Source organism: Phasianus colchicus, chromosome 1, assembly GCF_987193195.1.
Source record: "Phasianus colchicus chromosome 1, bPhaCol1.hap1.1, whole genome shotgun sequence".
NCBI lineage: Eukaryota > Metazoa > Chordata > Aves > Galliformes > Phasianidae > Phasianus > Phasianus colchicus.
Genome location: NC_143436.1, coordinates 133,230,173 through 133,247,711, shown reverse-complemented (window position 1 = coordinate 133,247,711; position 17,539 = coordinate 133,230,173). Strand labels below are relative to the sequence as shown.

Genomic DNA, 17,539 nt, shown 5'->3' with positions numbered 1-17,539 from the left:
TTGATAAAGTCCTGGTTCCATTGAAGTCAGTTCCAAAACTCCATTACAGAAAGATAAGGCCAAAGCTTCATCTATTATTTTTCAGTGCTAATTATTTCTGTGCTAATAAGCAGTCTTACGGGAACTCATGTGAGCTGGCAGACACTGCATGTAACTTAACATTATAATGCAGCTGCATGCAGCTGAGATTCTGCAGTTTTCTGTGTGTCAGTAACCTCAGTCTCCTCATCTCATCACCACCAGAGTAGCTGTGAACATCTGTAAGCCTATTTTGCCATGCAGCAGCCTGAGTTTCACTTACGGAGCGAGTAAGAACAGCTGTGATGCTACTCAGTGTTATCTACTGTAAAATCAGTGTTTTTCCCTTTCAGTCTAGACAGTCTGAAAGGAGCAAAAGGAAAAAGAGTTATTTGAGTCATAAAATGGAACCACATTGGTAGAAATATCAGGTTGTTAAACCCAAAGAAGGTCTGGGAGACCCATACTGAAAAAAACAGTGGGCAGTCACTTTGAAGCCCCTTGGAGGCATAGAACTTTCCTCCCTGCTGAAGGAAAGCTGCTGATGCAGTGCAGGAGGTCTTAGACTAGCAAATATGCCCAAGGAGGTTGTGGATGCCCCATCCCTGAGGCATTGAAGGGCAGGCTGGATGCGGCTCTGGGCAGCCTGGTCTGGTGGTTGGCGACCCTGCACATAGCAGGGGGGTTGAAACTGGATGATCATTGTGGTCCTTTTCAACCCAGGCCATTCTATGATTCTATGATTCTATGAAGTGTTCTTCTTTAATTGTGTATCTGCACACCAGGGTGGTAATTGACAATAAGAAATCAGCTTCTGACCTTGCTGGGACAGATGGCAGAGCCTTGTCTGCCTTCATTCATGTTGGATGGCTCCAGAAAAGTGGGAATATAGGTTTCACTTTACATTTCTCAAATGTATGTCTTTTTAGTAGAAAGAAGATAATTTGCAATATTGTTTTCTGGTGCAGTGGTGTTAATAATTGGATGGGGGAAAATCTGCTGGAGGCTGTATATAATCTAAAAACCATTTCCTTTTGCAGAACCCATTCACTGTGTGAGGATACATCTTCAGAACTGCAGAGAGTCATTTCTATGGAGGGAAGACATCCATCTGGATCACAAACGAGCCCATTCACAGGCAGGGGAGCAATGGCAAGGTAACAGGCTAATTAACACCATTTTCAGTATTAGCATATTTGAAAGAGACTGATCACTATTTCAAGGTAAAGTAAGAAGAGCCATCACTTTCCAAAGAAGATGGATGGAGTGCAGCTAAAGATCATGTATATATAGAATGTGACAGAGGCTTCTTTTGACCTTGATTCTGAACTCATTGCTTACTTGTTTGTAATAAAAGCCTTGGAATACTAAAGGTGCTGGATGAGCTCATACAGATTAGTCTGATTAAAGAAAAAGTTTTATTTTTTTACAAGATCTGATTTGAAAAATATTGAATGTTGAGCAAATGCAAGAAGTGACAGCAGGAATGACTCAAGATTGTAGAGTAAATGGATAAGTGGTTCTGGCTGGTAGCTGATGCAATATTATTTTCCTATCATGTATGGCCTAACAATTGTTCCCTTGTTGATGGGTATCTCTGGCAAAGGAGGAGATGGGGTGTTTGTGTTGTGAATGCAAGAATTTCTGTTTCTAGAATCCAGTTTTGTTTGTAATGAAATAGGAGCACAAGGCAGCAAATTTCAAGTCAAACCATTTGCTCAAGTCATTTACTTTACGTAGACTTAAAACACAAAACTGAAACAGAGCTTCAAAAACTTTTTGTGTCGACTTTAAAGATTTCCAATTGAGACTACAGAACACTCTTCTCCTGATGCCATGATGATACACACTACAGAGCATGCTGAGTTTAAGCATAGTGTATTTCAAAGAAAAATATTGCTTTAAAACTAGGGTCATTTAAAGAGTTTACATTTCAGGCTTTTGAGTGGTAGAGAACAAACTTGTATTGCCTTATTTGGTTGTCAGGTGATGACACCACTGTGTGTATATGACAAAGTCTGCAAGAAGTTGGTTTTAGGTGGAAAACATGTTTTTCGGTGTATGTTGAAATCATCTACATGTGTATATCAATACTGAAAGCTTCTTAATGTTAGTTTATATTATTCTATACCCTTTTTCAGAATACTTTGAGTTACATGCCTGTATAACTTCAATTTCTTACTCTCTGAATCTGCAAGGAACCTTTGATACAAACATGAATGCTCAGCAGTTTAAATAAAGTATAGTAATATAGCATGCCTCTTAAATGCAGATTCTCAAAGACCTAAGATAACAGTCTCTACTGGACTTCACTGAGAGTATCTTACTTTGAGGTGGAAAGGACAAAAAAAGTGAAAATAAAACAGTGTGGCAGAAATAAGAAAAGGCTATTTCTTTCTTCAAATAGAGTTCTCAATCTTATTTTGTAGAACCTGTTTGGCTTCTTAACTAACAGTTCTCAAAATGCCTTGTTTTCTAATATAAGTAAGAGCATCCATGTGAGTGGTTTTTCATACCACTTCTTATGTGAAAGCTGAGTTCTGCTCAGATAAAGAGGAAAAAATCACAGTTTAATTTTATGCAATGCTTTCTAAATGAGTTAGGAATCTATTAATTGATCTCAGACTTTGATGTGGAGCTTTGTTTTAATTTTGCATTCCTGGTAGATTTTGAATTCTCTTAGTTGTTGGACATTGGTGATGATTTATATGATGCTTTGTTGGTGTAAGAATAAAGAGCTAAAAATGTCTTTCTCTAATTTCTGACATGTGGTATTATTCCTGCTTTATTTGTCCTTTTATTTCAAGGTAAGAAATCCTAGGTAAGATCTATGAGATGGTATAGTTAGGCCCTGGAGAAGTGCAGTAAGACAGGTGTACTTTATCATAAGATTGTAATATTATCCAATATGAAGGGAATGTGAAGAGCTTTCCTTGAGTAGCCTAGAGCTCCTGTAAGAAGTTACAGGTTGTTCAGGATTTTATTATGGCATTTTCATGGACAAGATTGGAAAACCTGAAGTAACACTACTTTTGTCCAAATTGGCCTGCTAATGGGAAAGAACAAAGAATATTGTTTGGGGAGTAAATAAAAGCTTTTCTATATATTTCAGTGTCCGTTGTTTTCAGTTTTTCAGAAGCATGTTTTTGTTTGAACTTTGATAACATTACAAGAATTTGTAATGTGGTTTAGTCAATTAGTGGGAACATAAAATGAGTCATAACAATACAGTGGTAATTAGTTTTCTTGCCATGATGTTTTGCTTATCCGATTTCAGTGCTCTGCTTGAAATTTAGGATGAGGACATAGTGCTGTCTATGCAGTTGGCAGGTTTATGTGCAATGTGCAATTAATATATCTGCAGACTCTTTACAACCTAAGGGAAGGTGACCGAAATTTTACTGTACCTTCTTTCAAAGTCCATCCTTCTTCACCAACTATTCAGCATTTTTTTTCTACTGTGTGTACCCTGAGTATACGTTCTTGTGAGTATTTTATGTCTCCTGATCTGTCAGTCCAAGATCCTCTCATTATCACATAATGTCAGAAGTTTTTTGTCTCCATTGTGACCAGTTGGCAAATCCATCTTTAATCAGAGTTTTTCTGTTTCCTCTGCAGTGCTGGTACAGTGATGATGTGTGAGATACATTCCTGATCAACTGCAGAAGATGATGTATGAAATTGTGGAAAGTGTCTAAGTTCATACTGTTAATCGATCAGGCCTCATTTCTGTGGCAGGTGGAGAAGTGGAGAAAAATCCTCCTGAACTGATACTGTGGGGAAGACTTAATCCCTCTGACATTCTTGTGTGGTTCAGTCAATGTTGTGTGTCTGTTCTGCACAGGCTGTCACGATTTGTCGTATCTCTGAGGTCGTGGGCCACAAGACATCTACACCATGAAGACCAAAGGCCTGATTCTTTCCTAGAGCGTATCCGAGGGCCAGAGTTTGTAGAGGTGTCCAGCAGGCAAAGTAACATCCGCTCCTTCCTGGGCATCCGTGAACAGCCTGGGGAAGTAAACAGGTAAGTAGATGTACTTATATTTTAGGGGAAGACTGAATATGTAAATTACTGTTGTAAATTTAATGCCAGCCAAGAGAGGAAAATGAAGTCAAAAGTTTGCCTTCTGTTTGGAATTATGCTATGGAGCACAGACTCCTATGGCTTTTTACATAGGTAAAGATTGGTAGGCAAGCAAGTAATCACTTCATTTTTTTCAAGAGTTCAGCTAATAATAATTTATATTAAAGCAAGTACTTTAAAGGGCTCTGCATGGTAGTATAGATGACATTGATTTGTTGTCAGTGAGCACAGCCTCATCATCTTCATTTGATCTGCTCCTTAGAAATTCAACGTAAAAGCACATTTTGTTGAATTAGCCAGACTGCTGTCCTTTAATCGCTCAAATGAGCAGACAAGATTTTTTTTCAGATGCCTGTATCAATAACAGTTGCAGGTTCCAAATCATTAGGGAGAACACTGATCTTGGGCCAACAAACCTCTATAAAAGGAAGAATCCATCCTTGCCTTCTACTGTTTACACTGTGACTGTATTACATTAATTCTCAGTTCTACTGTGGAAATTTAATTTTGCAGCACTGGTAGGTATGTTTGTCACAGAAGCTTTGGCTCTGCATTTGTGAAGAAGACTTGGAAGGACTGAAGAATATTTAAAATAGTAACTGAATGCTTACAGGGCTAAAAATAGTGAGTTGCATGTTACCATGCCTGAGAACAAGCTTCAGCTATCCGATGTGGTCACAAACGTGTATGTCCAGCACGTGATAAATAGAAACTGATGCCTTGAAATAGTTATGCAAAGGGGCTTAGCGCCGCAGTCAAAGTTGACCTTCCTAATCTTATCAGTGTATATGTGAGAGGCTAGTAAGTCAGGCTGTCATGTTGGTAAACACGTGTATGAAATGCCAAAAACCTTTACGCTCTTCAACGTGTTTTATTTCAATCGCTGCAGTCCGTGGCCCTTGGCCAGGTTTAATGTCAACTTTAGCAACAACACCAATGAAGAGTAAGTACTGATAACTTCCATGTGCCTTTCTGCTACTAGCTCCCTTTTTTTCCCCTGCCAGCCTAGTAACATTTGTGGTATGAACTCCTTATCTTTTCTTAAGCCCTTTCTAAGGCTTTAAACCTTTCTAAGGTTTTAATTATAAAGAAAGATCTAGTTTTCTCGGTATTAGAAGCATCCTTCATGATCCCTTTTGTCTGGTTACCCTTACTTTCCAAGGAATGAATCAGATTAATTAAGCATTTGGTCCCTACCTCCTTTTATTCAACTGGCTGATTTCACTGCATTAGCAATTGCTCTATTAATGCTTCAATTTTAAAATGAGATTAAGATACTCATTTTCTGATGGTCCTTTTCATCATACCCAATCTCCTTCCAGAAATCTTTAGTGCCCCCAAAATTTCAAGATGTCACATGAGAAGTGGATATGGAGCAGGGTACCAATAAACCTTTTCCATATGCATTCAAAATGAACACTAACCTTCTTTCTAAAATGTGTGTTTTAACTCAGCCTGATATGGTTGCTGTAGATGTAGAGAGTGTGATAGGCAACATAATAAGGCTTCCATTGCAACGGAAGTTTTGACAGAAGCTGCTCTATTTTATTTATTTGATAAGGACATTTTACAGTTTCAGACCAAAGAGAAATCTCTTGAAAAGGTGAAGAATTCCTGTAATTTAAAATCACTCAACATTAATGCTTATTGCATGTATTAAACCATGGCTATTTGAAGACATACCTCCTCTGTAGCATCTAGCAGTAGATTTTTATGCTGTGGACTAGCAGCAAATTTCATTTAGAAGTGATGCTGTGAAAGTTTTGTGCACATATCTCAACATATCTTCCTGCTCCTGAAGCAGTGTTTTGGTTTGGCTCGCATAAATTTTGTTAAAGCTGAAATGGAAGTGCAGCAAACAGTGACAGAAATGTGCAGCTTTTTATTTAGACTGGGAAAATTAAAGGTGCTGGAAGCCTGGAGCCCACCACACTAGCCAGGGCCCAAAGGACTGATTAGAATGGAAATGCTGCTTAGCCTGTTTCTGACAATGAGTCATATAGCTCAGGCACAACTTACATCCTTCAGGTGTTGCATTATTGCTAAATGGAGACAACACCTGTCTGTCTACCTGCCTGAGTGTCTGAAAATTACTTGATTTGCAAAGAAGTTGACAGTTGAGAAATGCAAATATTCAGCTCATTCAGAGACTGTGACAGGGTTTCTTTGGAGATAATGAAGACATTTTCTGAGTCTGAAGGTGCTCCTTTTAATGTGCTGGAGACACTGAATAGATGCCACTGTATTGCTGTCAATGATGACAGGCACGAACAACTGTTAACTGGATTACAGTTTACTCAGTTGTACTGATAAGGGAAAAAAGATGCAGGTCTTTCTGAAGTTGTGTTTTTTTCCTTGTGTGGAAGACCTATGAGTTCCTGCTGTTGGGGAACTGTAGGTAGTGCTTTCAAGACTTTGATTATGGCCAACTTTTTCTTCCTAGTGACTTTGACCACCAGACTACAGGTAGCTGGGATTATGATGTTAGGAGATACCTCGAGAGAGATGAACAGCAGCTATAGAAATGGAAGAGTCTCACTTCTACTTTTTCATTGACTCTGTGTCTCAGCCTACTTTTCTTTGTCTAACAGCCACAAATCTACAGTGATGGTGCCCTTTGGAAGTGGATTACTTTGTATCCATGTCTTCCTTTCCATTAAGAATGCCAGACACTTGAAGTTTCACCAGCAGTGTGATAACGCTAACAGCAGCAACTGTGCATTGGCTTTTCAGACACCAAGCATAGCAGTACACAGAGAAATCCTGACATGTTTCCTACACAGGAAGATGTTTTCAGGACAGATTTGAAAGAAACACAGTAGAAGTCCAAGGGGCCAATGGCAAAGAAATAAACCATTTGAGTAGCAGTTCCTGCTGCTGTGTAGAAGTCAGCCTTGATGAATGAAAAACTGTTTCTTTGAGTTGAGAAGCTTGTATGAATAATTTTCCAATTATGCCCCTTGTAGTGTATAATTTTAAAGGTTTCAATGGTGTTGATTAATTTGATAGGTACTTTCCTGACATAGAGGGTTTTTTTTTGAGCAAAATTAGTCTGAGATTTCCCAAATTATATTGTGATACTGTGTCTCTATGGAAATGCCTAAGGGTAAGAATTAGAGCATGTACACATTGCTGATAGGTAGAAGTTGTTCACAGACCTATTGTATTGGTAAGTGCTATCTTCCTCCAGTCACGAGTCATCTTGTCCTGTCATAGAGATCTAAAATAGCTCATATTAATTGTGTTGACAATAAAACATTTGCAAAATAACTTCCCAGTATGTAGATGTCAGAGATTAAGTGAAATGAGACATACCTTGTTTCTCTACATTTGCTGCTTTTGTTCAAACACTGACAGGGATTCTTCCCCAAGGCAATTGCTGAAAGGAGAGGTAATCAACTAATTACAACTTTGTTGGTTTTAAAGAACTGAGAGAAGAGGTTCAGCCTCATTTCATGTGATCACCAATAAAGTTTCAGATGGTCAATGTGAGGTTCTGTAGATGTCATGAATGTTGATAGTTTATTAAGCCATTTTGTGGTCCATTCTCATTAAATAGATTTCTTTTTAAGTGCTTAAATTCTAAAGATGGAACAAACTGGAAGCATTTAATTAAAACCAGCCTGGTACACTGCTGTATGAAAAGGCCAAGAAAACATGGATGACTAATGCACAGAATCAGCCAATTGGTTATGTAATGTAGTGGTGTTGGTTTGAGAAGCCTTGGCCTGCAAACCATTTATACCAGTTGGATAAATGGTACCATTGAGAAATCCTGTCCTACCCCATCCAGAATCCAGGTCAATAGTTCCCTGTACCTCACTATTCACCCTTTCCCCTAGCTGCTGTAGAATTGATAATATTTCTAAGGCTTCAATATGTTGCACAGCAAAAAGGAAGAAAAGAAAGAGGTTAAAGAGGAAAAGAAGGAGGAAAAGAAGGAGGAAAAGAAAGAGGAAAAGAAAGATGATAAAAAAGATGACAAAAAAGATGACAAAAAAAAGGAAGAGTAAGTATAACAAATATACTTGTAACACCTTTCCTGCACTCCAAAGCATGGTATGGTATTTAACTGGAAAACTCCTACTACAATTATTGATCTGTAGGCTTCAGAATGTTATGTCATCAAACCTTTAATATGTTTTCGCTTTTGAAAAGGTGCAACTGCTCAACAGACTTGTTGTGTCTTTAATATTGTTGTTTAGATCTTCATGAGCAGCTTCCCAGGACATTAAAAGGGAGTTCATCTACCTCTGGGCATTTGGTTTTATGTTCAAGATCACTTTATTCCTATTGGGGCATTTTAGGATAGCAGCACTCTTTGCTGCTATCCTAAATCTGAACTGGATTTTCATGGTTTCAGAATATCTGTAACGATTTAGAGCTCACACCAAAAATGTAGTTTGGATGAAGAACAAAAATTTTACATGTAGAGAACTACAGATTTGCTTAATAAGTTTAGTTACTATAATGACACTGACCAGCACAACTGATTACTTAAAACATGGCATAGTTCTTTACTAGTGATTACTGAAGTTTTCTCTTGCTGACTAGGAAGAGCTGTTGTATTTCTGCAACAAAATGAGACCATTTGCATGCTTTTTATATAAATAGTCCCTTGTTTTGTTCCCCAAAAGTCAACCTAAACTCAATATGATTTATATATTTATATATAATGCTGTGTACTGTCTCAGTATAGAGATGTGTAGGTAGGAATGGCTTGATCTCAGTACTTCAAGTTTCTTAACCAAAGCTTTGATTTGAAAGCCTGTGTTCAAATCTGTGTTCTTCAGCATCAGTTACTATACAAAGACAACCTGAGTTTACAGTACCGTAAAGTAGCTTCAAAGACAATAAATGTTTCAAATATCAAAGAGGTAATGCTCTCTATTGAATAAAGACCATATTTCTTGGTCACCAGTTTTGTGATGATGATCAGTTTTTTGAGAAGAAATGGCTCAGATGCTGCTGTGAAGATGGCAAAGGAAATACTTTTTAGATTAAAGCTGCTTTCTTTTTTTAACATGTAGGTAGATTTAATGCTTTACTTTGTCTTCGGTGGGGGTCATATGCAGAAAAGGTGTTATTTTCAGCCTCAGCAGGTTGAATAGCTCTGTTTTTCTTTCCAATCCCACTTACTTTTTCCAAAGCTGTGTCAAGCAGGAATGGAGCATCTCAAATAGGATGAAGGTAGTATCTCATCTGGGGTCATGGCATAGGTACTTTCTCAAGCAGATGTGAGTTAACCATGAGACGAGTGGCCTCCAAAGGAGGGAATACCAGTAGGCTACTGTAAAATTTCCACTATAAATGTACATGTTTTGCTTTCCAGGCAGAAGAAAGAGGTCTTTGTGATTGATCCTTCAAGCAATATGTACTACAACTGGCTGACCATAATTGCAGCACCTGTGTTCTATAACTGGTGTATGCTTATATGCAGGTATGGATTTAAGTTAATAACAATTTTAGGATTCAGATTTAAAGTATCTATGTTTCCTGCATAAATCATCCTCTGATCTCCCTGTAGTTTTTTATGAATTGCTTACCTAGAATATTTACATATGTTTATAAGTACCACTGGGAAAAGATGGTCAATGCTTCTCCTTTATCTGCCTCGAAAACCCAACTGTAAGGTGCAAGGAGCATCCCCGTGAGTGCTGGCTGTGGCCTTGGTGTGCCACCTACTGGCTGAATGCAGAGATGTGCCTTGGCCACTGCAGGCTCAGCAACTTTGTAATCGCAGAATCACAGAGTCGTGGGGGTTGGAAGGGACTTCGGCAGATCATCTGGTCCAACCCTTACAAGAGCAAGTTCCCTACAGCAGGTTGAACAGGAAAGCATGCTGCGGGGTTTTGAATATCACCAGAGAAGAAGTCTCTACAACCTCTCTGGACAGCCTTTTCCAGTGCTCAGTCACCCTCACAGTAAAGAAGGTTTTCCTCGTGTTCATATTTCTGTGTTCCATTTCGTGCCTCTTGCCCCTTGTTCTGTTGCTGGGAGCCACCAAAAAGATCCTGGCTCCATCAATTTGACCCCCGCCCATTAGAAATTTATAAGCATTGATAGGATCCCACCTCAGCCTTTCCTTCTCCAGGCTGAACAGCCCCAGGTCTCAGCCTTTCTTCACAAAGGAGACACTCCAGGCCTCTCATCTTCTTTGCATCCCTCTGCTGGACTCTGTCTAGAAATTCTCTGTCTTTCTTGAACTGAGGAGCCCGGAATGGGACACAGTGCTCCAGATGTAGCCTCACCAGGGAAAAGGAGCAGGGAAGGATCACCTCCCCTGACCTACTGGCCACGCTCTTTTCAGTGCACCCCAGGATGCCATTGGCCTGCTTACCACGAGGGCACACTGCTGGCTCATGGCCAACTTATTGCCCACCAGGACACCCAGGTCCTTCTGTGCAGCTCCTTTCCAGCAGGTCATCCCCTAACCTGTATTGATGCATGCAGTTTTTCCTTCCTGGGTGCAGGGCTCTGCACTTGACTTTGTTAAACCTCATCAGGTTCCTCTCCTCCCATCTCCAGCCTGTCCAAGTCTTGTTGAATGGCAGCACAGACTTCAAGTGTGTCAGCCAATCCTCCTCCCAGTTTTGTATCATCAGCAAATCCTCCAATAGAGAACAGTGGGAAAGGCTGCAGGCAATGAGGGGTCATCTTAAATTAATGTGAGACATTTATGGATGCTTGAAGGATGGGAAGATGTTACTCAAGTATTTGTTTTCCTGTTTGGGATGTGGGAAACAACTTCAGTCAAACTAACGGAGTGTTATGGAAAAGGTTCACCTTGTGCCAGGGAGAGATGCAGATGGTTGGCCTCTCAGAAGCAAATATTTTAGTTGAGAATCACCTTAATGGTGATGTGTTGTGTATGGATGTGAGATGAGCATTCCTGGGGATCTTTCATGTAAAATCTGATGCACATTTAAATGTAGGGGCACTTGCATGCCCCTATCTGTGCATTCACGATTGTGAATTCTGCAAGATCCTAGTGTCTGTTTAGACACAGCTTCAGTCTGCAGATGTCTAGGCATGGAGATATGCTGCCCTTCATTTCATTGCCAGTCCACACTAGCACACTGTGGTTATATAGTTGGTCTAATGTTTTTTATTTCTATCTTTGTTTCTTTAGAGCCTGCTTTGATGAGCTACAGATTGACCATATTAAATTATGGCTGTTCCTGGACTATTGCTCTGATATCATCTATGTTTTTGACATGTTTGTCAGATTCAGGACAGGTGAGTTTTCTGGTGATTTTACAGAGTTTTCTGATACAACATGGATTTCAAAGCAAGAAACAAATCCACCAGTATAGTGCTCTGTCTCAAGCAGCAGCGGAGGCTTTGGGAAAATGCAGTGTCATGGCTTAAGGCTAGACTTACCAACACCTGCACTTCACTTGGCTCATCTTCAGCTTCCTCATCTTTCTGTAGTCTAGGCAGGCTGAGAAGATTTCATATTTAAGTGTGCCCAACAGATACTGATTCTAGCCTTAAAGAAATCATCTTTTTTAAACTAAACAAGTTCATAATATAGGCTGTACAGTGGTCCATACCATTAAATTGCTAGAGTAGTCCTTGATGCACTTTGACCTATTCCAGCTAGCACTCTTTCAAGCAGCATCCCAGCACAGCTAGGGGACAGCAGAGGCTGGGAGTTATTCCTGGTATTATTTTTGGAGGGGGCTGGGAGAATTTGTGAGCATGAATAGAAGCTGTCACTGTAGCTGGTCTCCAGGCCAAAAAATGTTTCCTGGCTTGCTCTGTTTACTGGTACATCTATAGCCCAAAGTGTCCCTTGAAAAGGTTCAAAAGTGCACTGATTGTAATAAAAATGAGAGTTCTTTTAAATTTTTGAATTTTACATTTCTTTCTGTCTTTCTTTCTTTCTTTCTTTTTTAATCATGCTGACAGCTTGACACCAATTATGGCTTGTGACAAGTTGTAAACATAATTACAAGACAGAGGCTAAAAATGCTGTCAGTTTGAGAAGCACACAACTCACAGCAGCAAGCTGAATTCTAAAATCTAGCAGGTACCTTGTTCAGCAGAGATGTAAGTCTGTCACATTGGAGCCTAACCCTCAAGACTGCCATTTTGGGGGCAACTTTGTATAGGCTACGTTCTGCTAAAAAGCCAACTCTGCCCTCTAAGTTCCTCTTTTGCAGTTTTATCTGTCACTGTGATGGGAATGAACTGAGCAGAAAATGTGCAGTATGAGTTATAAACTTTCTACAGGCTCCCCTAGAGATGGCTGTCGGAGCATGTTGGTTCTGCAGGCCTGGGTTGGACTGCAGAAATACCTCAGAGATCTCCTGAGAGCTTTGGTGCAGTGTATGCTGCAACTTCAGGCACTCACGTGGGAGAGTCAGTTCTTTAGGTGCCGAGATCTTTGACAACACACTTTGCAACCCTTCCTGGCTCCACATGTGTCTGCTGTCTTCTCCTGTAACTGCAAGGTGCTGAAGCCACTGGGGAAGAGTGTGACTCCCTGCTGCCTTGGGATAGGAACTGACTTCACACTGGGATCTGAGCAGCTCCACAGCTACCGTGATCAGTGGCAGCTTCTCTGTGGTGTGCTGCAGCTTCACTGCGTTTCTCCTACTTGATGACTGAAGTGAGGCAGAAAGGTGTCACCTCTCACTGATCATCATTGGTTCACACCATGGCTGGATGCTTTCAGGAGGTTTTTCTATAGAATGCAGTTATGTGAAGGGACAAAACAGAGCTGAGAAGCTGTTACCTACCTTCAGAAGGGATGTGTTTTCAGAGCTATTTTTAATAACGATGAGTCAGAAATCCAGTTGCCTGGCCAGCTTTTCTGTCTAGGTGTATAGCACTGCTAATAAGGACATATTTGAGCAGCTCTTTCAGAAGTTTCTTGTGAGGTGACACATTTGTGGCACAAGAACTGCTTCTTTTTGTACTCACTATCAGTTTACAACTATGTATAGACTGATACACACATACATGAGGCAGATGTGCAGGTATGCAGACATTCCAGAAAGGCAGCAGTGCTGTACAGGGCAGAACAAAGTGCAGCTGGGTCCCCTTCAGCAGATGCTTCTTTGAGACAGTTGCTGCTGCGAGATTGCTGAAAGAGGAGCAAAATATGATAAGCTCTGATAAACAGGAAATCTCTCTGTGCACTTTTCCTCCTGCCTGCTGTAGTGGGCAGACACTTGGATGCAAGTGTTTTGCAGTGTGTAGGCTGTGTACCCTGTGCAGTGTATTTAATGCTACAAGCTTTCAGAGGTTAGATCCAGTCCTGCAGCTGTGCTGCTCATGCAGTGTTCCTGTGAGCACTCTTACGCAGGTGTAGTTTAAGGTCTTACTACAGCTTACATCTTCCCATAGCTCTTAAAATCTAGTGCTTTTCAGAGTCTTTTGAATGAAGAAATACTAATGTATAAGATTCTGCTTGGTAGCTCTCTCACTAGAACACACAAAAGAAAGAGTGAAGCATTTGCTACCCCAGGAAAAGTGAAGTCCTGTCAGCTGTTACACTGGTCAAGAGAAAAGGCATGGCTCCAGGGAAAATGGTTGTCATAGTCTTGGGGGTATCTGTACTCTTCTAAAAAAACTCTCTGGCAATCCATTACACCTACTTAGCATTTATTTAAAAATATTCCACTTTGATTTTATGCACAATTGCTTAGCACACGCTTAACTTCAGTTCTGAGTCATGCCAATGATTCATGAAATACGAGGCAGACCAACCTCCCTGTTCTTTTTGCAGAGATACCTAAAAGACAAAGGTACGGCTGTCCCAGAGTGGGGCAGAAAACTGCAGAGAGCGCTGTGCTGATAATGCAGTCATTGCTCTCATATGTGCCCAACCCAATAGTTTTATGCTTTTGTTGCCCTTTTTTTCAGTTTGAATCAAAAATAAAACTAGGTTTTGTTGATTATAGATATTAACTGTATTATATATTTCATACGTGGCCCGTGACAATTCCTCTTCGCTGAGTGCGTCCAGGTGAGCCAGGAGGTTGGACACCCATACGCTACATTGCTATTTACTTAACTGAAATATTTAAATGTAGAATGAAACACGATGTCACGGCGTGTTCCTGTCTGTGTGCTTAACAGTACAAGCTTTCATGTTCTCAGGTGTCTGAAACATAAGTCACTCCGTACCGTTGGTGGTAATTCTGAACATCTATTTCTATTCTTTCAAGGCTTCCTTGAGCAAGGCTTGCTGGTAAAGGACGAAAAGAAGTTACGAGATCATTATACCCAAACTGTGCAGTTCAAGCTGGATGTGCTGTCTCTTCTGCCAACAGACCTGGCGTATCTGAAGCTGGGTTTGAACTACCCCGAGCTGCGATTTAACCGCTTGCTGAGGATTGCTCGCCTGTTTGAATTTTTTGACCGCACAGAAACCAGGACAAATTATCCAAACATGTTTCGTATTGGAAATCTTGTCTTGTACATTCTTATCATCATCCACTGGAATGCGTGTATATACTTTGCAATTTCAAAGGTAATTGGCTTTGGAACCGACTCTTGGGTCTACCCCAATGTATCCATCCCAGAGTATGGGCGCCTGTCGAGGAAGTACATTTACAGCCTGTATTGGTCAACGCTGACGCTAACAACCATTGGGGAAACTCCTCCGCCTGTGAAGGACGAGGAGTATCTCTTTGTGGTCATTGACTTCCTGGTGGGCGTGTTGATCTTCGCTACCATCGTCGGTAACGTGGGCTCCATGATTTCCAACATGAATGCCTCCAGGGCGGAGTTCCAGGCCAAAGTCGATTCCATTAAACAGTACATGCATTTCCGAAAAGTAACGAAGGATTTGGAAGCCAGGGTTATTAAGTGGTTTGATTACCTCTGGACCAATAAGAAAACAGTGGATGAAAAGGAAGTTCTCAAAAATCTGCCCGACAAGCTGAAAGCTGAAATTGCCATCAATGTCCATTTGGACACACTGAAGAAAGTGCGTATATTCCAGGATTGTGAAGCAGGACTGCTCATCGAGCTGGTGCTGAAACTGAAACCTACTGTCTTCAGTCCTGGGGACTACATATGCAAGAAGGGAGATATTGGGAGGGAAATGTACATTATAAAGGAGGGAAAATTGGCAGTGGTGGCAGATGATGGTATAACCCAATTTGTAGTCCTGAGTGATGGCAGCTACTTTGGTGAAATCAGCATCCTCAACATCAAAGGCAGCAAATCTGGCAACAGGAGGACAGCGAACATAAGGAGTATTGGTTATTCGGATTTGTTCTGCTTGTCTAAAGATGATTTAATGGAAGCCCTCACAGAATACCCAGAAGCCAAAAAGGCTCTGGAAGAGAAGGGCCGACAAATTCTGATGAAAGACAATTTAATAGATGAGGAAGCAGCAAAAGCAGGAGCTGACCCAAAAGACTTGGAAGAAAAAATAGACAGGCTTGAAACAGCCCTGGATACGCTGCAGACGAGGTTTGCGAGGCTCCTGGCAGAGTACAGCTCTTCTCAACAAAAAGTTAAGCAGAGACTTGCCAGAGTAGAAACCAGAGTGAAAAAATACGGTAGTGGCACCTTATCCATCGGAGAAGCAGAGCCTGAAAAACCTGAGGAGCAGAAAAAGGACTGATAGAGTATTTATATTTCATTACTTACTGGAGAAGGTTGGAATGTGTGAAAGCCATAAATGTATATAAATACGTGTGTGCATACATAGCCATGATTATTTTTATATGGACTTGAGAATGGTTTTTAGCATTTTTAACTGAAGCAGAATTTTCTTGTAAATAGGATAATGTCACCTTCTTCGTAGGGGAGATTTGGTCCATCATTTGGGTACATTTTTGTACTGGGAGTGGATTTCTTCTAAGTTATGCTCAGACCATCCGGTGCATGTATGGCATGCGTAGGTCTTGACACACTGTCTCTTCACACACACCTTGTGTTAAGAAGGCATTATACTTAAAGTAGAGGGGTTATTATGATTTTTTTTTTTAAGACTTTGAAAATATTTATAGGGTACATGCTCTACCTTCCTAGACTGTTAAATGCATGGATACACGTCCTGGCTTCTCAGAATCCTTCTTCTTTCACAGTGAAGCAATCTGCACAAGCTGTAGGACTACAGCTAAGAAGGCACTTGGCCTACACCGTGTAGCTCTGTGTACAACAACCCTCACTTGAGAGGGAATCCCCAAAAGCTCACTGGTGGAAGTTGTCTATATAACAATAAAGCTTTACAAAATCTGGGAAGAGCAAAGAGTGTCTTGCAGCTCCTGGACACTTGGTTTGCTCAGTGCTGGAGGGACACTGCTAGGAAGCTTTGCTGTCCAGAGAGGTGGTGGATGCCCTGAACCTGGAGACACTCAAGGTCAGGCTGGATGGGGCTCTGAGCGATCTGATGTAGCTGTAGGTGTCCCTGTTCATTGCAGGGGAGTTGGACTAGATGGACTCCTTTCAACTCTTAACAATTCTGTAAGCTTCTAGTACTGCAGGAAAGGCTGTCCCTGTCTGCCTGCTGCCCTTTCTTCCCCATAGGGTTCCTGCAAGCTGGGAACATACCCTCTGTTGCAAAATCTTTCCTGGCATTAGATCTATGTTTTCTTTATTTCATTAACTAACACAGGTGGAACCATTCCAAGTATTACTTACACCAAACAGAACTTACACCTGCCAAAGTCCCTCCCCTCCACCAAAGACAAGAACACTTGTTTACCAGATGGGTACAACAGCTTCAGCCATCAGGGAAAGTGTTTGCTGGTCCTTTTTCCTTTCTCTCTGCCAATCACATGCCAGAAAAAGAGAACTCCTGATAGAATTGGCTTTGGTCACTTTAAAATGTGTAGCTTTTGGCACTGTGAAATCACATCTTTTGCCATCTTTCATCTCTGTAAGACACTTTTTCCCCTTAATGTGGATACAGCATGTACATTAAATTATTTTGAGTAGCTCTGTGTTTTTTCTCATCCCTCCCCCTGTTTTTTTAGTGTTTTGTCACAGACTTCAGTAGTACCAGTAGTACATAGCCCGGAAGACCCCGATGTGACAGAAATCCAAGTGGGGACCACTGCATTCTGTGCTTACTGCAGGGCATCTGGGGCAGCACCCTGCTTCTGTGCCCAGCTCTCCACACCCAGAAGCACAGCAGGGATGGGCCCTCATCCAGCAGAAATACACACTTACAACAACCTTCTGCTACCCAGAGCTCCTCCCCTGGCAGGAGCTGGGCTGATCCTTGAGCCCACCCAAGAGCACAAAAGCAAGGAACATGAAAGCTGTTAGGGAACGCATAGACACACAGCCTGAAAAGGCAACCAGCAGTTCAGTGAGTCCAGTATCCACTTCACACGTTAGCACCAGACAGAACCTGGGAAGGAGCTGGGGACTATGCCTGGTAGTGTTGCTCAAAGAGGAGACCCAGGGGTTTTTAATATCTGCTACAGGTGCAGGAGGGCCAGATTGAGGAAGCAACAGCAT

The 17,539-nt window shown here is 41.1% G+C and overlaps 1 protein-coding gene across 5 annotated transcripts in view; it reads left to right on the top strand.

Moving 5' to 3' along the window:
- The window catches only part of CNGA3 (cyclic nucleotide gated channel subunit alpha 3), a 34,364-nt gene extending 17,253 nt beyond the window's left edge, over positions 1–17,111 (top strand). For 3 of the 5 annotated variants that reach the window (XM_090126911.1, XM_090126915.1, XM_090126919.1), the window contains exons 3-8: positions 1,059–1,175; positions 3,863–4,042; positions 7,992–8,111; positions 9,435–9,542; positions 11,235–11,341; positions 14,284–17,111. In XM_090126911.1, coding sequence (XP_089983037.1) covers positions 1,059–1,175; positions 3,863–4,042; positions 7,992–8,111; positions 9,435–9,542; positions 11,235–11,341; positions 14,284–15,692 — 2,041 coding nt within the window. In that variant the 3' untranslated portion in view covers positions 15,693–17,111. Of the gene's footprint in view, positions 1–1,058; positions 1,176–3,862; positions 4,043–4,991; positions 5,046–7,991; positions 8,112–9,434; positions 9,543–11,234; positions 11,342–14,283 lie in introns of all 5 variants that reach the window. The other 2 variants (XM_090126930.1, XM_090126926.1) reach the window with 2 other exon arrangements.
- Positions 17,112–17,539: the final 428 nt, after the last annotated feature.